General features: G+C 39.1%; 1 protein-coding gene across 5 annotated transcripts in view; it reads right to left on the bottom strand.

Annotated features, from left to right (window-relative positions):
- Nucleotides 1–27,087, bottom strand: part of agfg1 (ArfGAP with FG repeats 1) — a 57,490-nt gene that overhangs the window by 18,798 nt on the left and 11,605 nt on the right. For 3 of the 5 annotated variants that reach the window (XM_012970406.3, XM_012970409.3, XM_012970408.3), the window contains exons 2-5: nucleotides 13,155–13,248; nucleotides 8,946–9,061; nucleotides 8,406–8,583; nucleotides 1,314–1,473 (exon numbers count right to left, since the gene is read on the bottom strand). In XM_012970406.3, the coding sequence (XP_012825860.1) occupies nucleotides 1,314–1,473; nucleotides 8,406–8,583; nucleotides 8,946–9,061; nucleotides 13,155–13,248 (548 nt within the window). 5 annotated transcript variants of the gene reach the window in all.

The following is a 27,087-nucleotide window of genomic DNA, read 5'->3' as shown; positions in this document are numbered from 1 at the left end:
CGTGTTTGTGCAGCATACACCAAATATAACATGTTCAGACTTCTAAATGCTGTAATTCTTATTCTCACCATAAGACAAACTGGTCTGTCTCTACATTAAGGCTTTACAAGAGTATTTTACAAATAAAAGTTGCTACCAAAATGTATAAAGTGCCAGGCCTCAACTTCACTGCCTATGGTGACAACTATTTTGAGTTGCAAGGACTTCATCACTAAAACTAATTTGTAAAACGTTTCCTACCCTTAAAGGAGAAGGAAAGGCTAAGTCACTTGGGGGTGCCAAAATGTTAGGCACCCCCAAGTGACTTTAATCACTTAGGGCTCTGGCACATGGGGAGATTAGTCGCCCGCGGGAATTTGCGGCGCCGCGTATGCCATCGCACCGGCGATTTACATTCTCGCCGGTGGGATGCCATTCGGGGAGATCAGTCGCGTGTACCAGAGCCCTTACCTTGTACCCCGGGCTGGTGCCCCTGTTAGGAGAAAACCGCACCAGCCTGAGCGATTCCTTCTTCTGTTTTGCTGATGATAATGGACCAGTGCATATTTTACTAAATATTTGTTTATTAGTAGGCTGGTCGCCCACTTGTGTTTTAACTTTGGTATCGGTAATAAATAAAGGTACTCAAAATTCTTCTTTCTGCAATTTTTTTCAATAAGAAAGCAAATAAAAATAAATAAATTATATATATATATATATATATATATATATATATATATATATATATATATATATATATATATATATATATATATACACACACACACACACACACACACACAAAGCAAATAACAGGAAAAGGCTAAAGCAACAGGTGAAAAAATATGCATACAAATAAAAATGTGAGAGCAATGTAGAGTGAGGAACTTATTTTCCAGGCAAAATGTTGCATGCATAAAAAGAATGTGTAATCGAATATACTGTCAGCTACTGGATTCTTTCCCTAGCAACCGGCCTGAGTCCAACTACACCTGATACTGCTAACCGTAGCATGCTGAATTATGCAGCAACACTGTACATTATTAAAACTACTCTTATTAGTGGTTCAAATGGAGGGGGAGGTATTAAAGATGCTTTGGAAGACAGATCTCCAGCAACATATGCTTATAAAATAGTGCAATACAGTCCTGCAATACACAACTTCTAAATATTCAGAAAACCTAAAATAAAATAAAACTAATAAAAAAAATTTAAATTCAAGAAAATTTGGGGACATTACCATTTTTCTAATCTTGTATTTGTGAAAACAACAGAATGAAAAACTGGGAGCAGCACTACTGAAATTGCCTTGTTCCAAATACTCATTTCTGTACCTGTGTGACTGTTGAAATTAGCAAAATTGGCGAAGTTGGCGCTGGCAGCGGGCTGGGAGGCAGGGGCAGCAAAGATATCTGTTCCAAGGTCACTCAGAAGGTCAAACTGTTTCTTCTCGTGATGCGCCTGGGGCACCTGATTTCGAGTGACGACCGGAGACTGAAAATAAAAGGTAAGTTAGTTAAACAGGAGAAATTGTAGTGCTTGGGCTTTAAATATATTATATGTGGACATTTTTTTAAAATAAATTCACAATAATTATTCATTAACCCTATAAGACTGATAATGAGACCAAGAGGCTAACAGTCTACCAACATTGTGTTGACCCAATGTCATTGTCTGACTGAGAAATGTGCAGACTGCATTTCTGTTTAGTAATCAAACCAATGTAGTCAGCCCACTTTGGTCATTAATGTTTGTCACCAACCTGCCCTAACCTTGCAGATCGAGTTGGCAGCTTATTGGCCCATGTATCTAGCCCTCCAATAAGCCAGCCTGACCAATATCTCCCCATAAATCTTTCAGCTGTCGATCAGGAAGGTCTAAAAATCCCATCACAGCAATTTAGCATTGTCTGATCTGATATTGCTCAGCTTAAAATGGGCATATCGGAGAAAGATATCCTGTAGTTTCTCTCCATATAGGCTATAAGCACACTTAATCTGACCATACTTAAAGATCAGATAGTTTGGTGAGGTTGCCAAACAATCTTGAATTGTATGGTGAGCTTAAGGGCTCTGGCACACGGGGAGATTAGTCGCCCGCGACAAATCTCCCTGTTCGCGGGCGACTAACCTCCCCGAAATGCCATCCCACCGGCAAAAATGGAAATCGCCGGTGGGATGGCATACGCGGCGCCGTGATTTCCCTGAAATCGCAGAAGTTTCCTCTCAAGGCATCCCATATGCAATCCCACCGGCGATTTACATTTTCCCAGGCCCTAAAGGGGTTGTTGAATTAACACTGATATTCTAAGACAATTTGCAGTTGATTTTCATTTTTGTTTTATGGTTTCTCTCCAGTTTGGAATTTTTGCAGGGTTGCTAGGGTCTGGTTGCTTGGGTTTTGTAGTGGTTTAAATGAGAGACTGGAATACGAATAGGAGAATAGCTAAATAGAAAGATAAGAAATAAAAAGTAATGAATTGTAACCAACTTATCATAAAAAGGGTAGTTCCCCTAACTTTTTGCATGCTGTAATATTTTGAGACAATTTGTAATTATTTAAGTTTTTTTTACAACAGCTCTCTAGTTTGGAATTTCAGCAACTCTCTAGTTTGGAATTTTAGCAGCTCATTAGGGTCCAATTTACCCTCAAGCCAGGTATTGGTAATATGTGAATAGGAAAGAGTTGGAAATGAAACAAGTAAATGAAACAAGTAATAAACAACAAAGCTAACAATTAAATAGCGATGTTAAAGAGAAAAGTTGTTTGGCTGACGGGGCAGCCTCTCTCTGGATCTAGCCAGTCCACTATAAAGCTCAAAGGTTAAGTTGCTGCAAAGCAGAATAAATCCCTGAGGTCATGTCTGTAAGAATGCAGTAATGCCTGTGAGCCACAGAGGTCACTTACTGCAATTTATAATAAACACAGGAGATAATCATTTACGTACATTACTCATTAACTAAGGACTGGGGGGAGGGGGGGGGCGCAAACAAAACAACTTAAAGGTAGAGTGATTACTCCTAGATAGAAAACCATGCTATGCACCTCAAGAATTAGTTGCTACCAGTAAGTTAAAGATATAAAACCTATTCCTCCTAACTTTTAGTCAGTGGAGTAACTATAGAAGGAGCAGACCCTGCCGGGCCCCTCCAAAGATTTTTACAGGGGGGCCTGGCAGCGTATCGCTACACCCCTGCATAAAGTGTATTTTGTACCCATGTGTGTGCATATGCTGCCGCCCAATCCAATAAGAAAGGACAGCATAGTATGTATTACTGCAGTTGACTCTAAAGAGAATGTCCAGCCATGAAACTATTTCCTGCCTTGCTTTATGGCAATTATTCTAGACACAGTATCAGAGAACATGTCCCATAAGATAATGCTGGATCATTTTCCCCTTTACCTGAAAATTCATTAAGACATATGGCACTGCTGCTTAGGATGCCTAAGACTTCTATAACAATAGCGAAAGAGTTAAGGGCTTTGGCATAAGGGAAACAAACTGCCGGCTGTCTCCTGACATAGGAACTGCCTGACACGGTGAGTTAAGGTGGTTCTCAGTCAGAAAAAGAACCCCACTAATGTTCTTTTCAGGCCAAGAAGAGTCAGTACAGGCAGCTCCCACTGAAATCAATGGGAGGCAGCACTTCTGCATATGGAATGTTCCCTGTGTGCTAGCTTTAGCTAGCTTAAGGAACCTCAGCGGAGGCAAAGTAAAAAAAAAAATCCTATACTGAATTTGTCCAGGCTTACTTAAAGGAACAGTAACACCAAAAAATGAAAGTGTATAAACGTAACTAAAATATAATGTGCTGCTGCCCTGCAGTGGTAAAAGTTGTGTGTTTACTTCAGAAAGTCTACTATAATTTATATAAAGCTGCTATGTAGCCATGGAGGCAGCCATTCAAAGGAGAAAAGGCACAGGCACATAGCAGATAACAGATAAAACATTATTGTATTCTACAGAACTTATCTGTTATCTGCTATGTAACCTGTGCCTTTTCTCCTTTTTTCCAGCATGAATGGCTGCCCCCATGGCTACACAGCAGCTTATTATATAAATTATAGTAGTGTTACTGTAGCAAACACACCAGTTTTACCAGTGCAGGGCAACAGTGCATTAAATTTTTATTACTTTAAAGCTCTTTCATTTTTTGGAGTTACTGTTCCTTTAACATACAGTGGTGGGATGGCATATGCGGAGCCTTGAAAAGAAAATTCAGGCAACATCGGCAAATCGCGGCGCAGAGTATGCCATCCCACCGGCGATTTACATTCTAGCCGGTGAGATGGCATTGCCGGGTGATTAGTTGCCTGCGACAACTAAGATTTGTCGTGCGGAAACTAATCTCCCCCCGTGTGTCACTGTCCTAACACCCCCTGCCAAGATTAAAATAGGCCTCTCCTCGCTAGGGGGTAATAAACAAATTCTGCGCTTTATCCTAAAAAGTCTACTAGCCTCTGTAATGAGGGTTTAACAATGCTGAATATTGACTATGGCAGGGCATACTGAGGGCTGACCGGACAGGCCGCAAAACAATGGCATTGCAGCCAAAGCCAATACTGCAACCTGCGTGAGTAACCTTCATAAAAGCCTAAGCATACACAGCAAGAGAGAAGCACACACTTATTTCCATCAGTTACATAGAATACAATAAGGTACTGTGGCTCTTGCATATACAGTGGTGTGAAAAACTATTTGCCCCCTTCCTGATTTCTTATTCTTTTGCATGTTTGTCACACAAAATGTTTCTGATCATCAAACACATTTAACTATTAGTCAAAGATAACACAAGTAAACACAAAATGCAGTTTTTAAATTAGGGTTTTTATTATTTAGGGAGAAAAAAAATCCAAACCTACATGGCCCTGTGTGAAAAAGTAATTGCCCCCTGAACCTAATAACTGGTTGGGCCACCCTTAGCAGCAATAACTGCAATCAAGCGTTTGCGATAACTTGCAGCGAGTCTTTTACAGCGCTCTGGAGGAATTTTGGCCCACTCATCTTTGCAGAATTGTTGTAATTCAGCTTTATTTGAGGGTTTTCTAGCATGAACCGCCTTTTTAAGGTCATGCCACAACATCTCAATAGGATTCAGGTCAGGACTTTGACTAGGCCACTCCAAAGTCTTCATTTTGTTTTTCTTCAGCCATTCAGAGGTGGATTTGCTGGTGTGTTTTGGGTCATTGTCCTGTTGCAGCACCCAAGATCGCTTCAGCTTGAGTTGACGAACAGATGGCCGGATATTCTCCTACAGGATTTTTTGGTAGACAGTAGAATTCATGGTTCCATCTATCACAGCAAGCCTTCCAGGTCCTGAAGCAGCAAAACAACCCCAGACCATCACACTACCACCACCATATTTTACTGTTGGTATGATGTTCTTTTTCTGAAATGCTGTGTTACTTTTACGCCAGATGTAACGGGACACGCACCTTCCAAAAAGTGCAACTTTTGTCTCGTCGGTCCACAAGGTATTTTCTCAAAAGTCTTGGCAATCATTGAGATGTTTTTTAGCAAAATTGAGACAAGCCATAATGTTCTTTTTGCTTAAAAGTGGTTTGCGCCTTGGAAATCTGCCATGCAGGCCGTTTTTGCCCAGTCTCTTTCTTATGGTGGAGTCGTGAACACTGACCTTAATTGAGGCAAGTGAGGCCTGCAGTTCTTTAGATGTTGTCTTGGGGTCTTTTGTGGCCTCTCGGATGAGTTGTCTCTGCGCTCTTGGGGTAATTTTGGTCGGCCGGCCACTCCTGGGAAGGTTCACCACTGTTCCATGTTTTTGCCATTTGTGGATAATGGCTCTCACTGTGGTTCGCTGGAGTCCCAAAGCTTTAGAAATGGCTTTATAACCTTTACCAGACTGATAGATCTCAATTACTTTTGTTCCTGAATTTCTTTGGCTCTTGGCATGATGTCTAGCTTTTGAGGTGCTTTTGGTCTACTTCTCTGTGTCAGGTAGCTCCTATTTAAGTGATTTCTTGATTGAAACAGGTGTGGCAGTAATCAGGCCTGGGGGTGACTACAGAAATTGATATTGAAATTGAAAATTGAAATTGATAAACCACAGTTAAGTTATTTTTTAACAAGGGGGGCAATCACTTTTTCACACAGGGCCATGTAGATTTGGAGTTTTTTTTCTCCCTTAATAACGTAAACCTTCATTTAAAAACTGCATTTTGTGTTCAATTATGTTATCTTTGACTAATAGTTAATGGTTTTTGATGAGCAGAAACATTTAAGTGTGACAAACATGCAAAAGAATAAGAAATCAGGAAGGGGGCAAATAGTTTTTCACACCACTGTAAATAAACCATGTTGGCCAAGACATTGAGGACATTTCATAATTATCCTTACACTATATAATCTAATGTAACTAAACCACAATGACAAAAGAAAAGAAAGAGCACCCTGCGGTACAAATGTACAGAAATATAATTGAGTATACAATAGACTGTTCAATGTACAGATTGCTAGAGATATAATGCTTTTATTCAAACGGTGCTTTAAAACACGGAAAATGATTTCAAGATAACTGTTAACAGAGCACTTAAGAGCACTCACTATATTGTATATATATTGCACCCAGTTGTATTCTCTAAGAGCCTGGGCAGGGAGATTAAGAGCTTGTGTATATAAATCAACCACAAATGCAAAAAAAAGGGAAAAATGTAACCAGAAAAAACAAAAGCATTCATCAAAACATTTATTGCCTCCATATAGGTGTATGCTATAGAATGTAACCCGAGCATTTCTTTCTAGACACTTTAATGAACTGAAAAAAATAGGCCAGTTCTTGAAGAATATGACACTACAGCAGTTGTTGCTACTGTCTCCACACAATATCCTTTATTTATACAGTGCAGATGAATTCAGCCCTGATTTATAAAAAATGTGCAACCATGTGCAGCCCCCAAAGGCGGCAAGTAGCACTGTTAACACTGGCCCCCTTCAGACTTTGCACAGGGTTTTTGTTGTTGAGATGCAAAAACAACAAAAAACTTAAAGTGATACTGCCACAAAAAGAATACTTTTCAAAATTTTAATGTACATAAAAAGTTCCCTATAGGTCAAAGTTAATCATTCTTTACTGATAGGGCTGCTGTTGTATGTGACTGTTACAAGTTGCTAAACCTGACTGTTCTGCCAACCTGACTGTCCCTTCTCAACCTGTTAGTTACAGCTTCTAATGGTAATGGACTCCTGCTGCACAAATATGGCCACCCCCTCATAGAAGAACATGGGGGATCAGAAAACATAAAAGCATCAGGAAGTACTTTTATGGCAAACTTATAAAGTTCATGCAAAGACGAAGTCATAATATATTTAAAAAACAGTTACAGAATCTCTTTTAGGGCTCTGGCACACGGGGAGATTAGTCGCCCGCGACAAAACTCCCTGTTCGCAGGCGACTAATCTCCCCGAGTTTCCTTCCCCTGCCATCCCACCGGCGAAAATGTAAGTCACCGGTGGGATGGCACACGCAACGGCGCGATTTCGCGCATATCTCCGAAGTTGCCTCGCGAGGCTTTTTCGGCGATATGCGCGAAATCGCGCTGCCGCATGTGCCATCCCACCGGCGACTTACACTTTCGCCGGTGGGATGGCAGGGGAAGGCAACTGGGAGTTTTGTCGCAGGCAACTAATCTCCTCGTGTGCCAGAGCCCTTAAGGGTGAAGACACACTGAGCTACTAGTAGCAGCTACTTGTCACGGCTACTAAAATAGACAATGCTGATCATTTACTGATAATTGTCTCTACATGTGTTTTGGCAGAGGCAATTCTCAGTATTGACTATGGCGGCGTATGTTCTGTAGTTAAGTAGCTGTGAAAAAAGTAGCTACTAAAATAGACAATTCTGATCATTTACTGATAATTGTCTCTACATGTGTTTTAGCAGAGGCAATTCTCAGTATTGTCTGTATGTTCTGGAGTTAAGTAGCTGTGAAAAAGTAGCAGCTACTAGTAGCTCCATGTGTCTTCACATTTCAGGTGTTTTGGCACCTTTAGGAGAAAGGGTCAACATGCCCCCACGCCACCCCCTACCCATTATCATCTACTGAAATTGGCAAATGTTTGCTCAAGCCCTTACAGAAAATTCCCATAGTTGTTGACAAATAGCCCAAACTAAGACATAATTAATCCTTATTAGTGGCAAACAAAACTATCCCGTTTAATGAACGTTTAAATGATTTTTTTAGTAGACTTACGGTATAGAGATCCAAATTAAGGAAATAGCCCATTTGGAAAACCAGAGGTTCCAAGCATTCTGAATAACAGGTCTCATACCATATTACTTACTTGCGTTGTACTAAACATCTTTTATAAAGTGATTTTTCTCTATTAAAAACTAAGCAATATTGCAACTGTAGGATGTAATTAGCATTTATTAAGGATGTAAGATAAAACTTTTTGTGTCCATACAAACCTCTCTAGCATTCACCTGGCTAGGGGTCCCTTTGTTCAACTGCAGTGCTGGTGCACCCTCGCCTAAAAGTGTTTTCAGTGGTTTGACCTCCGGTGTACTGCTGGCACTGCTAGCAGAAGACCCTGAAATAGAAGCATGAACAGACGCGACCACCTTCGCTTGCTCTGGAGGAACGTACCTGTTATTGTGAAAAGGGAAGAAGCACAGTAAAAAAGCAAATAAGAGAAGAGCCTGTAAGACATGTTCCATTATCTTATAAACTGAAGATGTTAAGGTATATTCTCAAACACAGTATCCCATCCTCACCTTCATACACCCTCACAGAATTCTAATTCAGCTATGGCTAGAGAGTCACAAGTTGACTATATATCACTATAGTATATAGTTGCTGCTTTAGTAGGTGTAATACATACAGATTGCTAAAATGTTTACCCCACACTCCTCCTACTGTACCCCCTTCATAAGGTATTTGTGTGCGGCCAGAACATACAATTAATGAACGCAAGGTTTTAAAAGCTAAGACAAAAAGATGCTGCTTACCACCTCTTCTTTTCATACTTTTCCTGGAGGAATTCTTTTACTTTCTGTGGGTCTCTAAAATCTGGGATTGCAGAAGATCTGTCATCAAATAATCCTAGCCATATCTGTTTGCATACCTACAGAAAAGGGAATAATGAGAATTGTGACTGTCCAGCATAGCTGTTCCATCTGATGGTACTGGGTTTCTGTAATAGGGTTACATACACACATTTTAAATCCAACACTTAATATTACAGTTAGATCAGTACTGTCCAAGTGGTGGGCCATTCACACATTAGGCACTCCAAATGATATTTATGCCACCACTCCCCACCAACATGCTTTGCTGCTTTCTTTGTATGATTCAATGATATATAATCCAGCCCACTAATTAGAAAAAGTTAACAGTACTGCATTAGGCAGATGCACGGAAGAAGTATAAATGTAAAATCACCATGTATTTTGCTTACAAACAGGAAGTTATGTTTTCAAACTCATATTCTAACTATGGTTTAATTTAAAGTTGAGGAGAAGACTACAGACGTTCCAATAAGTGAGGCTGTATCAAACTATGCATTTATATAACAATGTTTTATACGATAATATTGGTGCGTGTGTATGGGCACCTTCAACCAGGGCAGCTCTGACAAAGCAGAAATTTGATTAAATTACTAACTGGTAACATGTGCCAGCAATGGGTTTGGTTTAAAATATTCAGTTCCATTAATGAATCCTCTACATACTTTAGGCCATACAATGTATCTAGAATTTGTAAGTAGTAATACTTTCCCTTTAATATCTCACTTCAAAATCAAACCAACATTTAATGCAACTATGTGAGAAAAGGCCTACACAATAGTTTACACTCATTGGGATTCCTCAAGTCTACTGTGGGTGTGCTCTCTGCTAATTGCATTAATGAGAATGGTTAATTGCATTATGCCCTTATTTACTGTACATCCACCCCCCCTGTATCACCAACAGCCTTAGTACCAGATGGCCACTGTCAATAAGGCATGGGTATCCATCTTGATCAAAAGCAAATAACAGATCTCTAACCTTACCAGTTACAGCAGACATAATTACAAAAACATCAGGAAGCAATTAGAGTGTAATAATGGACAGGCAGATGAGTGTTTTCATTAACAGACAAAGCTTTGGATGCATACTAACACAAAAAGGAAGCAATCTGAAATCAGGCTACACAAGATCCTGGCCTTGTCAAAATCTCCAGCCACATGTTGCATTTACAGTATTTATTTGTTACCAAATCCCACACTTAGATTTTATAGCCCTTGTTTGCCAATAAATTGGAAAGGTGGCCATACACAAGCAGATTCAGCTGCCGATTCAGGCCCTTCAGACTGATTCAGCAGCTTACCTGCCCATGTATGGCGCCGACCGATGGGCCTCCTAATCGATATCTGGCTGAAACCGAGCAGGTGCTGATCGGCACAGGTTTGATTTATCTGTTGGATGTTAGAATGTCAGATTTCATAAAAATGTTAGTGACAGCAATATTAATTGTAACAAGGTATTATTAATCTAATAATTATAGAAGCAGGCAAAGCAGGAAGAAGCTGTCTTGGCAAATTATGATGACTATAGAAACAGGTTCTCAATCAACAGTCCACATTTTTCATGATGTTCATTCAAGATGGAATATGTTGAACATGAAGTAGATCAGGGTGATCTAGCAGTGCATTCACATATCTGCCCAGTAACAGAAATTCACAAAAACCTGAAAGGGGTCCCAGGTAGGCTAGATGCCTTGTCTACTGGAAGCATTTAAAGGAAAAGGCTAAATCAATAGGGGGTGCCAAATATTCGGCACCCTCCGCCAGTTGGGGTATTCACAACGTTCGCTCGCATACACCCCAGTCAGTACAGTTTTCTCCTGACAGGAGCACTGGACAGGGTAAGCATAACATTTTGGCACCTCCCCAGTGATTGTAACCCTCCTTTTCCTTTTTATTACATTGGGCAAATATAACAAATACCTGCAAACATTGTCTAAATCATTAATAATTCCCCAAAAATATACACCAGCCCTCAAAAGAAAAATACATTCTTTATCTTTCAAATCATGTACGGTATTATATATAATAATTATGCCACTTATACTTTTTGTTTTAATGTGCCCAACTGTCCTCTAGGGATGCACGGAATCGATTATTTTGCGATTTGGCCGAACCCTGAATCCTTCGTGAAAGATTTGGCGGAGTAAGGGCCATGGCACACAGGGAAATTTGTCACCCGCAACAAATCTCCCTTGTCGCGGGCGACTAATCTCCCTGATATGCCAATGTAAATTGCTGGTGGGATGGCATATGCAGAAATTGCGGAAGTTGCCTCTCAATCGCGGTGCCGCATATGCCATCCCACCGGTGATTTACATTCAAGCCAGTGTGATGGCATATCGGGGAGATTAGTCGCCCACGACAAGGGAGATTTGTCGCGGGCGACTAATCTCTCCGTCTGCCACGGCCCTAATGAACCAAATCCGAATTTACATATGTATATTAGGAAAAGGAAGGGTCAAAGATAACACAGCAGGAGACTCTGTGTACAAAGCACTATGAAAAGGATTGATGTCATTTTGACAAAACAACATTTCTCAACAGGCCTAGTGAAACTGGACTGTACCCCACTGAACTAAATAATGGAAAAACAAGAAAAAAAAAAAATCAAACATTAAAGCACAAAGTAAAAACATAAACATTAAAGCACAGAGGAAATAAATATTACTAGTGATATCGGCTGAACAAGATCTTGCTTTACTAGAGAATGAATGATAAACCTGTCCCAAATAACCTATAGCCATAAAGGGTTTTTTTTTTTTTTTTTGCTTCTGTTGCTTGCAAAAAAATAAATAATTTGTACAGATTAATATAGCCTGAGTGTATGTATATTGTAAAAATAAGATCGCAGCTGTTGAGATACATTTAAGTACATTATAAAAAAATGTAAAGGTTTTATAAAAGAGAAAACGCCATGTCATTATATGTGCATTATCCCAGTTAAATTTATTGGAGCTAATTTTACTCCCTTGCAATGACAGGGAAAGATGCACGTGTTTCGTGTTTCCTGGTACCTCCGGTACATGTTATACCGGGGCAGCACAATCAAGAGGTCATCTCCTGGGCTTTCCTGCTATGTAGCAAGACCTTCCTGTCTCTGCCATTCTGCTGAAAATACAAATAACTGGGAACTGCCCAGCCCTGACAGGCTGTATATTATCTACATGCAAACTCCAAGGAGCTCAAGATGAATTTAAAGCTTTTTTTTATTGCACCATATGGTGCAATAAAAAAAAGAAGTTTTAAATTTATCTTTTGGAAATATGGAACTACCGAAAGTGGCTGAAAATAACTAACAGAAGCAAAAATGAAAAAAAAAAAAAGTTTTCATTTTTATTTGGTTCCAGCTTGATCAGTGTTATAAGATTGGTCTTATGGTCATTACTGCAAAAAAAGGAGATAACAATAAAATCAAGAGCAGTGTTGGAAAATAATTTATATAATATAAAAAGGGATGAAAGGTAATATAAAGAAAATCAATATTGCCATTTAATAGATATGTTACATTTCTGGTTACTTTGGAAAATATCCAATTCAGACCATGTTATGCATTCTGACTGTTCAAAGCAAGTTTGTAGCATGCTGGCACTATTAAAAACTTCATATGAACTTGCATCTTCTGCAACAGAAGTCAGAGGATATTAGTTCTAATATGCTATCCAAGCAGATATATCTGACTGGTGGTTACAACAAACTGACCAAGCCCCCAAACAAAGAGACTGATTACAGCAGAGTGCAGGAATGCCCCCACCATACATATATTTTTTTTCTAAAGCTGAACATACAGCTCACCAAACAAGCAGTTCTTTTCCCTAATATACCCCACCTAAGGTAGGTGATATTGGGCTAATTCAAAAATGTGGCACTAGGAAATACGAGCCATCACAGTGAGGGCTTCATCGGCGAGCCAGCGTGGTCCTCGAAAATCAAACCTGCCTGCCAGCTCAGGCAGGCCTTTCGGAATTCCCTTATAGACAGTCAGATAATCTGCCAAGTCTTGGGGCTTAATCAGCAGCTTATATGTGCCCATGTTTGGACATCAGTAAAGGCTGCCATATATTAACAGCATAAACCTATGGGGGGGGGGGGGGGGCAGGGCAATAGTTGTTACATATGGCTACTATGAGCTAATGATACAAAATTCACTTACATCATTGCCATGCTTCTGTAGGAATTCTATTTCTTGCTGTGTAAACGTAGTCATAGAGATTGACTTCACTCTGTGGGGTGGGTTAAGACCGCGCCTAAAAAGGGTACAAGAGAAAAAAAAGAGTTTAGAATACTTACTCACACAAACTGTAAGCTATACATGTCACACACGGGCAATGTACAGAACAAGTGTACCTGCTGACAACTTGTCATACACCAATTAAATAGTTAGTCAGCAGGGCAACTAGGCTTCAGCACTGCATCATATAAACATACTCAAATGGGGTACCAATGGACAGATGTTGGGAACTACAACTCCCTGCACTTGTTAGCAACCGTCAAATGCTGGAAGATGCTGGAAGGTTGTGAGTCTGATGACTCTGATATAGGCAGGCTTCTAAGGCACTTTTCTTTTGTTTATTTATTTTTCAGAACCCGTGCAACCAGGCAGAGGGTCTACGAAGTGGGAACAGAAGGCGGCCTTAATCAAAATGTAGTTCATTTACAGATAATAACAAATGCGACATCAAGAGGTTTTCTGCTTGTCACTGATCTCAGCAAGCACAGTAAAATCTGATTTAGTATGTGTGCAACATAATAGAAGTTCATTTCTGGAGAACGTCCCCCTTTCAGCCAGTAGACGATAGCAAATATAGAATACCTATAAATACAGAAAGAGTCGATCTCTATGTAGAAATGCTGTATTAAAATATAGGTATGGGACCTGTTATCCAGATGTTATCCACATGCTCGGGACCTGGGGTTTTCCAGATAAGGGATCTTTCGGTAATTTAGATCGCCACAATTTAAGTCTGATAAAAACCATATAAAGATTGATTAAACTCAATAGGCTTGTTTTGCCTCCAATAAGAATTAATTATATCTTAGCTGGAATCAAGTACAAGGTACTGTTTTATTTGTTACAGAGAAAAGGAAATCGTTTTGAAAAATTAAAATTATTTGCTTATAATGGCCTTTCTGTAATTTGGAACTTTCTGGATAACGGGTTTCCGGATAAGGGATCCCTACCTGTATAGTCCAGCACAGATATAAGCAAACATTTTTATATGATATAGGCAATGGGTACATTACAACAGAGCGTGCATCTTTACCCTTAACCACAGACTAAGCTCTGGCAATGTTACTTTGCAACATTGCAACATAAGCAACATAAGCTGAATATATAGGGCTTGTTCTGAACATATGTTTAGCCAATTGTTTTAATTAAGAAATATCTGGTATTTATGGCACCAAACAAGAACATGAAGCAAATTTCACTTTAGTGCTTTCTGTCCCAACAGAACTTCAAAGGAGCTGACAAAACTAATTACCAGCCCAAGGAGAAGCCCCTGATATTGAGCTTATCACAGGCTGCTGCTCAGATCTGAACAAACTGGGGTTAAGTCAATAGAAATAGCCCAACTTTAAGTGTTTTATAAAAACAGGATTTTTTTTTTTTTAAATTAAAAATGGCATAATGTAATTTCAACACAAGTCCTATTTATTAGCAAAGGTGTTTTTCAGGGTATACTTTCCCTTAACAAAAGATAAAATGTGTCCAACAACTCCCCATAGAGAAGAAGAGGTTTAGGTACACCGTCCTGAGCCTTCAACTAGGGAAGTGGATATCAGCGTTTTTTTAAGAGCAGACACTCAATGAGCAAATCTTCAGAATTCTTCATGCAAAGTAGTTTTATTGGAGTACCATGAAGAATTGCCTTACACGTTTCATGTTCAGAGACGCTTAATCGTAGGCAAAAATGTAACAGCACTTACAATATATTTAAAGATGGTCCCCACCAATCACAAACTAATTGTATCACCAATAGTAAAAGGGCTCAAATTAGAACACGCACATTTCACTATATTGATGCGCTTACTGAAGCACAGAAAACTTTATTAATTCAAAATATAAAAAAAAAAATCACATTAAAAGTATGAGTTATTCTGGGTTTTAAATTTTGAAAGGAAAATACTGCAGTTTGATATAAAGAATACACTGCAACATTTTTTCATTACAACAATTCAATATAAAAAAAGTAAAAACATTTGCAATTATGTTGTCTACAGACAATTCCAGATGAAAGATAGAAGATATCATATAAATAATTTATAATATAAAGATTACAAAGGCAATTAGATATATTTAATCTGGAATACTTTCCCTTTAATAGGAAAATAAAATAATACATAATGAAAAATTATGGATTTTGTTTATAAGCATTGGCTAAGCCCTAAATGCTATGTTACTAAAACTGGAAAGTATGATGCAGGATATGAAAGAAAAAACTCTTAGAAAACATTAGGTTTTTTATGAAAACTGGATACCTTAAGGGTCACTATACCTAACAGGTTTCCTACGGAAAAGAAATCTGAACAGGGGTACATCGATGATTGCAGGATTTTGTGGTATTTATCCTTATAAGCAAACCTAGGTGTAATGCTACACTAATGTACTGAATTACTGCCCTACATTGCTAGGCCACCACCCCTGTTAGCTTCTATTACAATACAGTACTATAGGAGGTTAGAAGAAGATTTTGCTGCAAGTTGAATAAAAGAGACATAGACGCACTGCATCAGCTTCAGGTGGAGCCTAACTGCTCGGAAATCCCTGAGGTACGGCTGCTTAAATGCCTCTATCAACACAAGGTGCCATAATGTGCTTTGCTTGCCAAGCTACATCTCACAGGCCCACTCTGAGATATACTTGTGGGGCCCTGGGCTTTACCTTCAATAATGTTTATTAGCTAAGACAATAACTAAAACCATTAATTGAATGGAATGGGGGTTGTTTATTAGAGGTCAGCAGGTACAAACAGAGATAAGCAAATATATTGCACTTTAAATCTGAACTTTGCATTTGGAGAAACTATTCTGAAAAGCACTTGGTACCTGGGATTGGAGGATCTGTGTAGTACTTGTCATGTGAGGCTTTACTGGCCCTTTAATGTCACAAGGATCTCGTATATAAGAACGGTTACCTTCCCCAAGAGGCTTCAGCTATGGGAAGGAGAAGGTAACCTTTATGCTGCTGCTGATGGAGGAGGTGTTTCTCTATTACAATGAAAGGTATTACTGAAATGATGCCATGTTGTCTATATTATTTAGTGTTCATTGAGCAGCTGCCATTCCTTTGAGTATCAGGTGAAGCAACATAATAAGTGCTAACAAGCTGGCCCCTATGTCATTGCTGCTCAGCCATACATAACAGCAGTCCCAGTGGGTTTCCTGGTACTGAGCGCTTGCATGCCATGCACACAGATCACACAGCAGATGCTCAGGGAGCTGACTCATTGAGAGCAGTAAGTCTATCCATGCACTCGCTGTACACTAGTCTCACTGTGTATCACTATATACACCATGCAGAGGGACTGTCCCCAGGGATGGCACACCACCTGCACCATATGGGTACCAGGTAACTGGTGATTCATACATATTTCTCAACAGCCCATGATATCAGCTTTGCCAATTAGGACAGGAAAAGTACACATCTAATTGGTTGCTATCAGCAACTGCACTGGTATAATTTAGCTCCTATCATAGTAAATTGTAAATCATCATCTAGTTTATATGCCCCACACATGCACTGCCTTGCAATGCTGGTGTCACAGGTTCAATTTCAGTATCTGCAAGGAGGTTATATCTTGGTGTTTGGGTGGGTTTCCTCCCGCAGTCCAAAAACATATAGGCAGGTGTGTGCATGCATGATAGGGACCAAAAATTTTAAATGGATTCTGTGATGATTTTTATGGTGTACTTTTTTTATCTAAATTACAGTGTTTACTCACTCTACCATTTAAAATGTTATTCTTGAACCAACAAATATATTTTTTAGTTGTAATACAGGTGTGTAGGTGCCATCTCAGTGCATTGTGCCCGTGTCTGAGCTTTCAGAAGGAGCCAGAGCTACATATTAGAACTGCTTTCAGGTAACCTATTGTTTCTCCTACTCCCATGTAACTGGAGGAGTTGCAAGCTGGACTTGGATTTCTTATTATTGAGTGCTATTCTGAGCTGGGAGCTGCTATCTTGCTCCCTTCCCTTTGTTCTGCTGATCGGCTGCTGGGGGGGATATCACTCCAACTTGCAGCGCAGCAGTAAACTGTGACTGAAGTTCATCAGAGAGCAGGTCACATGACTGTGGCACCCTGGGAAATAAAGAATATGGCTAGCCCTATGTGAAATTTCAAAATGAAATATAAAAAAATCTGGATTCTGCTGGAGAAGCTCTATTACCTGATGGGTTTTGGAAAAAAACAAAAAAAACAAAACATGTTTTTCCATGACAGTATAAACTAAACTGGGGCAGGGACTGAAAGGCCTATGGAATAATAAGTTTCCACTTATAAAAATAATAATATGGCCAACCCTGTATATGTACCTGATTAATGGGTTTTTCTCCAATTTTACCTGGATCGGGCAAAGGTTTATAGCTGATTGTTGATTTTCCTGTCCAGCTTCTAAAGCAATCCTAACTGGCCATATGCAGAGAAGTGTGACACTGCAGCTGCTCACATTTCTCTTTTTATTTATCATTTTATTGTTCAATCTTTAAGCACATAGAAAAGATAACAGCAGAAATGTACATAAGTGCAGGGAAGGAGTTTGTTACAGGGCACCATTAGGAAGCTACAACCAAGTTCCTACCTAAGGGAGAATTAGTGTATGAAGCCTTATTAGATGTGACTGATGGGCACCGTCGGCATTACACTCCACTCTAACATGAATTTGGCCTCTCCAAATCTAGCCGTATGTTTAATCCCTTTTTAAATATGTGATAATCCTTTTGACTCTTTCAGTTAGAAAGAATTATACACAAAGAGGATTAGAGCTCTTAGTTAAAATAGCACAGTACTTGCCATATTGGGTGCAACTTATTAAGCTGTGGATGAGGAATATTTCTTTAATATATATATAACAAATACCCAAGATAATGATCTATTTCCAACACTAAAGAAACTTCTACATTGTACTTAAATATAGAGTTCTCAATGGGCCACATGGCTGCAACACAACCAGAGACACTGGCTGAAGATATGGTAGGGAAAAACACTCTTAGGGCTCTGGCACACGGGGAGATTAGTCGCCCGCGGCAAAACTCCCTGTTCACGGGCGACTAATCTCCCCGAGTTGCCTTCCCCTGCCATCCCACCAGCGAACATGTAAGTCGCCGGCGGGATGGCAGACGCGGCGGCGTGATTTTGCGCAAATCGCCGAAAAAGACTTGTGAGGCTTTTTCGCGATTTCCTGAAATCGCCCCGCCACGTCTGCCATCCCACCGGCGACTTAATCGACTAATCTTCCCGTGTGCCAGAGCCCTACAAGAACTAAGGGAAGAAACTCTAATGATCTGTGTATTCATCTTATATTCCTGTTTCGAGTGTTACGTAAAGCAGTGTTTTTCAACCTTTTTTGGGCAAAGGCACACTTGTTTCATAAAAAAAATAACGAGGCACACCACCATTAGAAAATGTTAAAAAATGTAACTCTGTGCCTATATTGACTATATATAAAGTAATTCTCTTGAATAGGAATCAAATAAACACAAAGAAAGTATTTTCCGGGACATTTTCTCCACAAACCCACCCCCCCACTGATTTGGTGCCTCTGCACTTCTGCCTACACGTGACCGCTTACAGGCCCTTTTATAACGTTGCGCCCCGTGCGTACTGACGTCACCCGTACACACGGGGCGCAACCAATGACAGGGCCCGGATTTTATTAAAGGGGGCCCGAGCTACTAAGAAAAACTGTAGCATCGCCGGGCCCCCTTTGAAAGTAAAAATTGCCCGGGCCCGGGACAGTTGTACCCGCTGTGCCCCCCTGATGGCGGCCCTGCCTACGGCACACCAGGCAACATCTCGCGGCACACTAGTGTGCCGTGGAACAGCGGTTGAAAAACGCTGACGTAAAGGGAAATCGAAACCTAGAGAGAAAAAAATACAGCTAGAAACACTCTGTTTTATATACTGAACTGTAGCAGCTCAGAGCCGCCCTGTAACAGTGATGATCTATGCCTTCAGAGTTGCCTACTACAGCTTCCCATCTTGGATCTTGTGTGTTGGTACAAGGACACAGAAGCTAATGTTTAAGTGCAAAAGCATATAAACTGTGGCCTTGTGCTATTTTACAATCATCAATCCCCTCAGTGTTGAGGAAAATGGTTGTACAGGTATGGGATCCCTTATCCGGAAACCCGTTATCCAGAAAGTTCCGAATTACGGAAAGGCCATCTCCCATAGACTCCATTATAAGCAAATAATTCTAATTTTTAAAAAGGATTTCCTTTTTCTCTGTAATAATAAAACAGTACCTGTACTTGATCCCAACTAAGATATAATTAATCCTTATTGGAGGCAAAACAAGCCTATTGGGTTTATTCAATATTTAAATAATTTTTAGCAGACTTAATTTATGGAGATCCAAATTACCGAAAGATCCCTTATCCGGAAAACCCCAGGTACCAAGCATTTTGGATAACAGGTCCCCTACCTTTACTTTACAATTCGGAGTACATTATTCCATATATAAATCATAAGAATGGCCCCTGATTTTAGCGATACAGTATCTTTTGTCCATTAAAACCTAAAGGTTAGTAGGACCTAAACCAAAACCTGCATTAGAACTAATATATTCAAATTAGTAAAAACGAACAGCCCTGTACCAAATAGCTTTGTATACAAGTGCAACCTGTTTTCCTTATCACGACCTATGTCCTAACTGTATGTATTAATGTTTTATGTGATACAGTTAAGACTAACATTCTAAACTGTAAATGTAGAAGAATCTGATCACCTATTTACCAGTCGTGTCTTCTACTTACTGATATAAAATTTGCTGAATGTGGTTCAGTACTGATCTCATAATGGCTTTACACCAGTCACATGGTATTTATTGACAAAAAGGAATAGTAGATGTATCACAGAGCTGTCTCCATCTTGGGAACAGGGGTACTTCATTATTCATTCATAATAGAATAGTCATAGCAACATTACCTTGCTCCCTTGGTGGGACTAATGTGATTGCAGCCATAGAGCAGGGCCTATGGGCTTTTTATCTATAGCTTCAAAGGGAATGGAAAGTTGTGCTCACCACTAGGGAGTAGGCTAGTTTGAATACATTGCAATGGTAATGGGTGAGTGCAGAGGGCCTTTTGTCTTTGTCTAATTCTACATATATTGATATACAGGTATAGGACCCAATATCCAGAATGCTTGGGACTGAGGGTATTCTGGATAAGGGGTCTTTCCATAATTTGGATCTCCATACCTTAAGTCTACTAAAAAAATCAATAAAACATTAATTAAACCCAATAGAATTGTTTTGCATCCAATAAGGATTATTTATATCTTAGTTGGGATCAGTTACAAGGTACTGTTTCATTACTACAGAGAAAAAGAAAATCAGTTTTAAAATCTTGTATTATTTGATTAAAATTGAGTCTATGTGAGACAGGCTTTCCGTAATTTGGAGCATTCTGGATAGTGGGTTTCCAGATAAGGGATCCCATACCTGTATATTATATGTAACTTGCCAGGGGGCAGAGAGGAACTATACTTCAGCCTGTAACACTCTGCTAGCCTGAGCAGACCAGAAGCAACCATTTGGAGGTAAGATAGAAAAGTTGGCTGCAGGGTCTTCGAGGTCACAAAGGGTAATTCATTATTATTGACATGTATTTATAAAGCACCAGTGTATTCCAAATCACTGTACAATAGAAGGTTGTATACTTCAGACAAAAAATTACATACAAATGCTGGCTGATACAGGAGGTAAACAGATCCTTGATCAATAAATCATACGATGTAAAAGTAATCCCAATGTCACATAGGGATTGAAGTCACACTGTATCACCCTGAGGCTAATGGCACACATGGTGACGAGTGTTGCATAAAAGTAAGCACTGCCAGTGGGCCCCTGGGGTGGACCTCGAGTGGAACTATTCGCACTGCCAGACGGATACCATTCCTGCATGGAGATGCAAGGTTCCTTCAAACTTAAATTAAACTGCTGTCTAACCTTTGTTGCACAAGACAGAGCTAAAAGGGAACTGGGAACTTGCAGCATATGTTGTTATGCAATGTGTTTGTGGTGTAAGCACTGAGAGCAGCACAGAGACTAGCATCCTCTCAGTGATAATAAATCAGAATAGAATGTAATATAGAAAGCATGGGCCCTCACGTGCAAGGCATTTCACAAAAATCATTAGAGAAGTTTGGAATATATGGTTTACCTGCTTGGTGCAATATACCCTAGAAATAAACTGGAATGTCAGTGGTTTAAACCTTTGTTTTCATAAATCAGTTATGTATAAAAACACATATGGAATATTATTCTCAGCAATAAGTCATCTGCCAATTTTTTTAAATTAAAGTCCAAACCACATGTAACTTTCCTTTAATGCTTTCCTTTTTTTGTATAGCAAAATCAGACACCCCATCTTGTTAACTGACAGGGCAGGCAAACTGGGGCAACAACTGCCCTTCATCTGAAAAGCTATTTACTATACAGTGCTCTTGGCAGGGTTTGTCAAATTTGTGCTCGGAGACTTCAAAAGATGTGAAGCAAACACAATGCCAGTGTCCTTTAAACTGCATAAATATTTAAAATATGAAAACAGAACCTGTAATGAGACAGAAAACAACAGCACTTTAACAATGTTTATTAAAAAACATTGAAAGTGGAATTATTAGAGACCTTTCAACCTAACAAACAATTTGAAATCCTTTTCCATTGTGTTAGTCAAGAAAAATAAACTTTACACAATATAAATGATTTAAAACTTGTTTCCTTCAGAATTCTCAATGAATCGCATAAGTCAGTGTAGGACTGGCCAGAAGGGATGAGTTTGACGCAGTTGGCCTGCTTGAAGTATATTGCAATATATGTACAAACAATCCCAGTTTTGCTTAAAGGGGAGAGCATTTCTTAGTAGCTTAATGCACAGAATGTCTTAATGTCCTATATATATTGATAATGGGTGAGTGCAGAGGCTCTCTTGTTGTTGTTGTTTCCTTCAGTCACAATCACAGCAAGCAGGTAAGTACCAATTTGTGGACACTGTTATTAGGTTTAGCATCATCCCGAAATCTTGTGAATGCACCAGAATGGGGGACCTGATGCCCATGCTACATTATAAGTGGTGAGGAGGGAGGGGGAATGTAAGGAGTGCAGTGACATCTAGGAAGTGCAGATAATTTCCTAACATGCCTCTACCAAATGAGTAGATCTTTCTCCCCATATGCCCACCTTAGGTGGGCAATACTGGGCTAATTCAATTGAATTACTATGATGGGTATTGGAGCCTTTGGAGTGAGGATCACATCGGTGGTCCTCACATCTAGCCAATCAACATCTGCCCGATTTTCGACCAGATATTGGTCAGGGTGGACCGATGGGGGGAGTCTCCATACACGGGCAGGTAAGCTGCCGAGATGGTCTGAAAGATTCGAAACGGTAGCCTAAATCTGCCCGTGTATGGCCACCTTTATTCTGTTTAAATCTATCTAGCTCCATGTCCTAACTACATTTACAGCCTAATATTCAGCATGCTTCAGCTCCTATAAACCCATGTCCCCCTTCTCACGTAATAAGAAGGTGTGCAGGTCCCTTCTGTACCAAGCAAAAGCTAAGCTGTACTTTACCGTCCGCTTTCTGCCTTTCGGTTATTTCAAAATTGCTTTGAGAGTTACTTTAAGAACTCCTGTCTACTATACACAACACTAAATATGAGTTTTTAGATTAATTTCAGCTTTAGTCTCTTGCATGAGCATTGTGTTTTGAACTGCAAGTGAAGTAACTGATGAAGATATGTAGCTGGCGATTATATATAAATAAGATTATACATTTATACATGTGCTAATTAATCTATCCCAAGGGAACTAGAGAGTCCCAGTGATTAATTCAGTTTATGAAACAGTAGATGGGGGGGAAGTGAGACGAGGGGAGCAGTGAGCCAGGAAGCTCTACTTGCTGACAGTAAGAACTGTGTTGTGTTGCAAGAACCCCCCTGCGTTATATACATATATAATAATATAAGCCTTTAGCAAATACAGCATACTCAAGTATTTTAGCTGCCTCTCCTCAATGAGAACACCTTCAGGAACTATATTTTATGAGTGCAGCACTTTACAGGCTTTCAGTATTGAATGACCTATAGACAGCCATCTTTTTGCTTTGTGGCAAAAGTTAAGTGATTGCTTCCCTACTACCAATTCTATACTACTCACATAAATGCAAATAATCTGCTACAAGGCTACTGTTAGAAAATAAGGGGCCATGGACAATGCATTTAAGCTAATGTCACATGTGACAGCTCCAAAATGTGGCTGTAGGCTGGACATCTGTCTTGCATTTGTAAGAATATAGGTGAGAGATCTATTATCCAGATGCTATTATCCATTCCCTTTATTTAGCTTTTCTCAGCATGCTTTATATAAGCCAAGTAAAGCAACTGGCAAAATTTAGAGCAAATGGTCAGCCACACATACACACATATGGATAGACAAATGGCACAGATCTGACACACAGGCCAGAGGGCCAATATATTTAACTTATGTGAGTCTATGTTATGCAATGCAAGGCAGACCTGATTTTTATTATCCTTTATTTTACTGATATAGCTTTAAGATGTTTCACTTTGCTTTAGTCTATATCTGTAAAAGTAACAGCCCTTGCTGTGCTACATTTGTGACAGCACCCATTCTATATGCCCCTTATTAAACCTAATATCCATCTGCAAGGAAATTACCAAAGGCTTACCACCATCAATTACTATTATCTAACTGCTCTACTCCCACACACTCACTGTTCTTAGCGTGACAATGTTTCCTCTTTCAATCTGTCTCATGGGCAAGCATCTTTATCTACCAGCGACCAACTCTTCCATCAACCAACATGCTTCACTGAAACTAAAGCTTCTCTCTCCATGTTCAAATCACTAGCCAAATACCAGCAAAATCTCACTGAGCCAAAGCCAGATGCCTCAATTATTACTAAGCAGGGAAAAAAAATCAAAAGAAAGAACAAAATATGAGGTGCTGATTCTCCTGGGGTGGCAGTAGGCTTAGGCTGGTAGTTCTAATGAGCAGGACCATCATTATTTAATGAATTCATCAGTATGTGTATGTGATTTGTATGTTTGATGTAAACAACCTTTGTTAGACTGCTGGTGCTTTATACATATGATTCAAGGAATTTGCTAAACTATATGTTTTTGCCATAGCATATTTTTAACACATTTGTAAGTTCATAAACTATATAGAGCAGATTGTGATGGTATGGATATGACTGGTGCTGTGGGTAGGCACTGCTACCTGGGATGCATCCTGAGCATAAAGTCTGTATGCCCTTCTTTTGTCTGCAAGGGTTTCCCCCTACATTCCTCATGTTTTAGTCAAATTAGAGCATTTTACAGTTTTAGGTCAGAGTAAAAAAAAAAACAAAAAAACTGCTGGCTAAGAACCAACACATTTGTGCTAATTCTCTACAAATAATACTATGTGTCACACAATTATTACCCTGAATAAGGCAAAATAAGCTACCTATACAGCTACCAGCTACCTATACAGTTCAGGGATACTGCTGCCACGATAAATATACCTAAAATAACAAAAAAAATGAACTTTTTGGTTTCCTTGGGGGTTTGTATTGCTTGGAATTCTTGTCTGCTTCTTCTCTAGCAGAAAAACAACAGTCCTGTTATATAGCAGGGATTACAGAAATCACTCAGGATAAAAGATATAGGCTCATAAGGCACACAACAGGATCAATTGCCCATTATCTGTTAGGCTTGTTTATAGCAATGCTGCTTAGAGATGCCTGGAAATTCAACAAGAAGAAAGGAAAAGATATTTTAATCAGAAATTCCAATGTGACAATGAGAAAATAAGAAAAAGCTCCTATGCAGCCTGACAGCTTGTCAGGAGATCCTTAGCTAAAAGCATAAGACAAATGAAAATATAATTGTGTCAGTAATTTATCCAAAGTTCCATGAATATACAAAACAGCAAAATATAGGTATTCAGCCTTTAAAAACCTGCAATGCAGTATGTTAATAATAGTACTGCATATTACTAGTATTACCATACAACTTGGTTGGATACTCGTATTTTGTGTTTAGGAGCTGAATTATCTCCTGCAATATTGTAGTAATCTTACAACAATGGGATATATGTCATACAAAGCAAGTACATCTTAATAATCTGCAGTACATTATCATTTGGATTCCATCAAGTCACTGAACTCAATGCGTTCTTGGCTTAAGTCAAGAAATGATCTATGTAAGACATAAATTACACTACCCACTAATAAGCGGATTAATCACACCCATATACCTTTAGGGGAAATAAATGGATTACACTGTAAACAATGCAAGGTTATTGTAATTATTTTATGTACAAAGCCAAGATGATATCTAACCAAGTTTTTTTTTTTTAAATCTATATGGATACACATTTCTTTAAGAAAGTGATCAATGGGTAAAAAGTTGAAACAGTAATATTGTGACAAAAGCTTTTGAAAGCATAACCTCACTGACTGCTCACATTTTCTGCTCTTCTGGCTTCTAGAAACAATGTTGCAAGCCAGCTGACCTGGAGGAGAACAGACTTGTTACACAGTTTTAAGAGTCTGACCGAGAAGAGAAGAGGCAGATACTACTGTCAAATTGCAAACACATTTAGAAATAACTAAAACCACTGGCAATAGCTAAATCATGTATATTAGAAAGTGGCTTAGAGATAAATTTTATTTTATTATGCACAAGATTTAGTGCTTGAATGGAGGATGCCTTTAATGCATAGACAAAGAAGGAACATTCTGTGAACACAATGTCCTACTGCAAAATACAATACTTTACAGCAGTGGCCCCCAACCACCGGGCTGAACCAGGCCAGCTGTGAAGCTGGGTGCATCTAGTTGCAGGGAAACGATCTCAGGTCTCCCACTGATTTAGTATTATGGTGAGCTGTATTATATTTATATATATAATTTATATATATAATGTAATAATATTAATAACAATAAAAATAAAGGGCATAATATAAAATGTAATAATACATTATATATATATATATATATACCCACAGGACTAAAGGTTAAAAAGAAACAATAGTGTTGGTGAAAGTGTATTCAGCCACAACAGGTTTAAGTAACTTCCCTTTAAACAATTTAAGGCCTCAGGAAGCTATGACAGCATGCCATCACGTGAGATTATGTTATAGACAGATGTAATCTACACAACTTTTTAGATGGTCTACATTAATTATCTTGCGTGGTTTTAATTACAGGTATGGGACCCATTATCCAGAATGCTCGGGACCAAGGGTATTTCGAATAAGGGGTCTTACTGTAATTTGGATCTCCATACCTGAAGTCTACTAAAAAAACCAATAAAATATTAATTAAACCCAATAGGATTGTTTTACATCCAATAAGGATTAATTATATCTTAGTTGGGATCAATTACAAGGTACTGGTTTATTACTACAGAGAAAAAGGAAATCAGTTTTAAAATTCTGAATTATTTGATTAAAATGGAGTCTATGGGAGACGGGCTTTCTGTAATTTGTCGCATTCTGGATAACGGGTTTCCGGATATGGGATCCCATACCGTATTAGCCTCAATGACTCCAGCAACCAAATTCCACATGGTGAGGTTTCAACTGCATTGTTATTGTTATATTGTATTGCATAGATTTACACTCAGGCCTGCTACTATTTATATTCAATTCTGATTGTTAGGTGCAAAGCCACCCTCATTATAAGGACCCTGTTTGACAGAAATATTAATATAAGGTACGGTAAATGTAAAATATAAACTAAGATTTGTAGCTGCTCCCAGGAAGCAATATCACTTTGGCATTAGGATCACTTGGTGCTTCAATTCCAGAATACTTGTGTTTAGAGCAGATAGAGGCCAATTCTACCCA

The sequence above is a fragment of the Xenopus tropicalis genome, chromosome 5 (assembly GCF_000004195.4).
Source record: "Xenopus tropicalis strain Nigerian chromosome 5, UCB_Xtro_10.0, whole genome shotgun sequence".
NCBI classification, from domain to species: domain Eukaryota; kingdom Metazoa; phylum Chordata; class Amphibia; order Anura; family Pipidae; genus Xenopus; species Xenopus tropicalis.
Note: the sequence above shows the minus strand (reverse complement) of the source record. Positions and strands in the feature narration are given on the sequence as shown.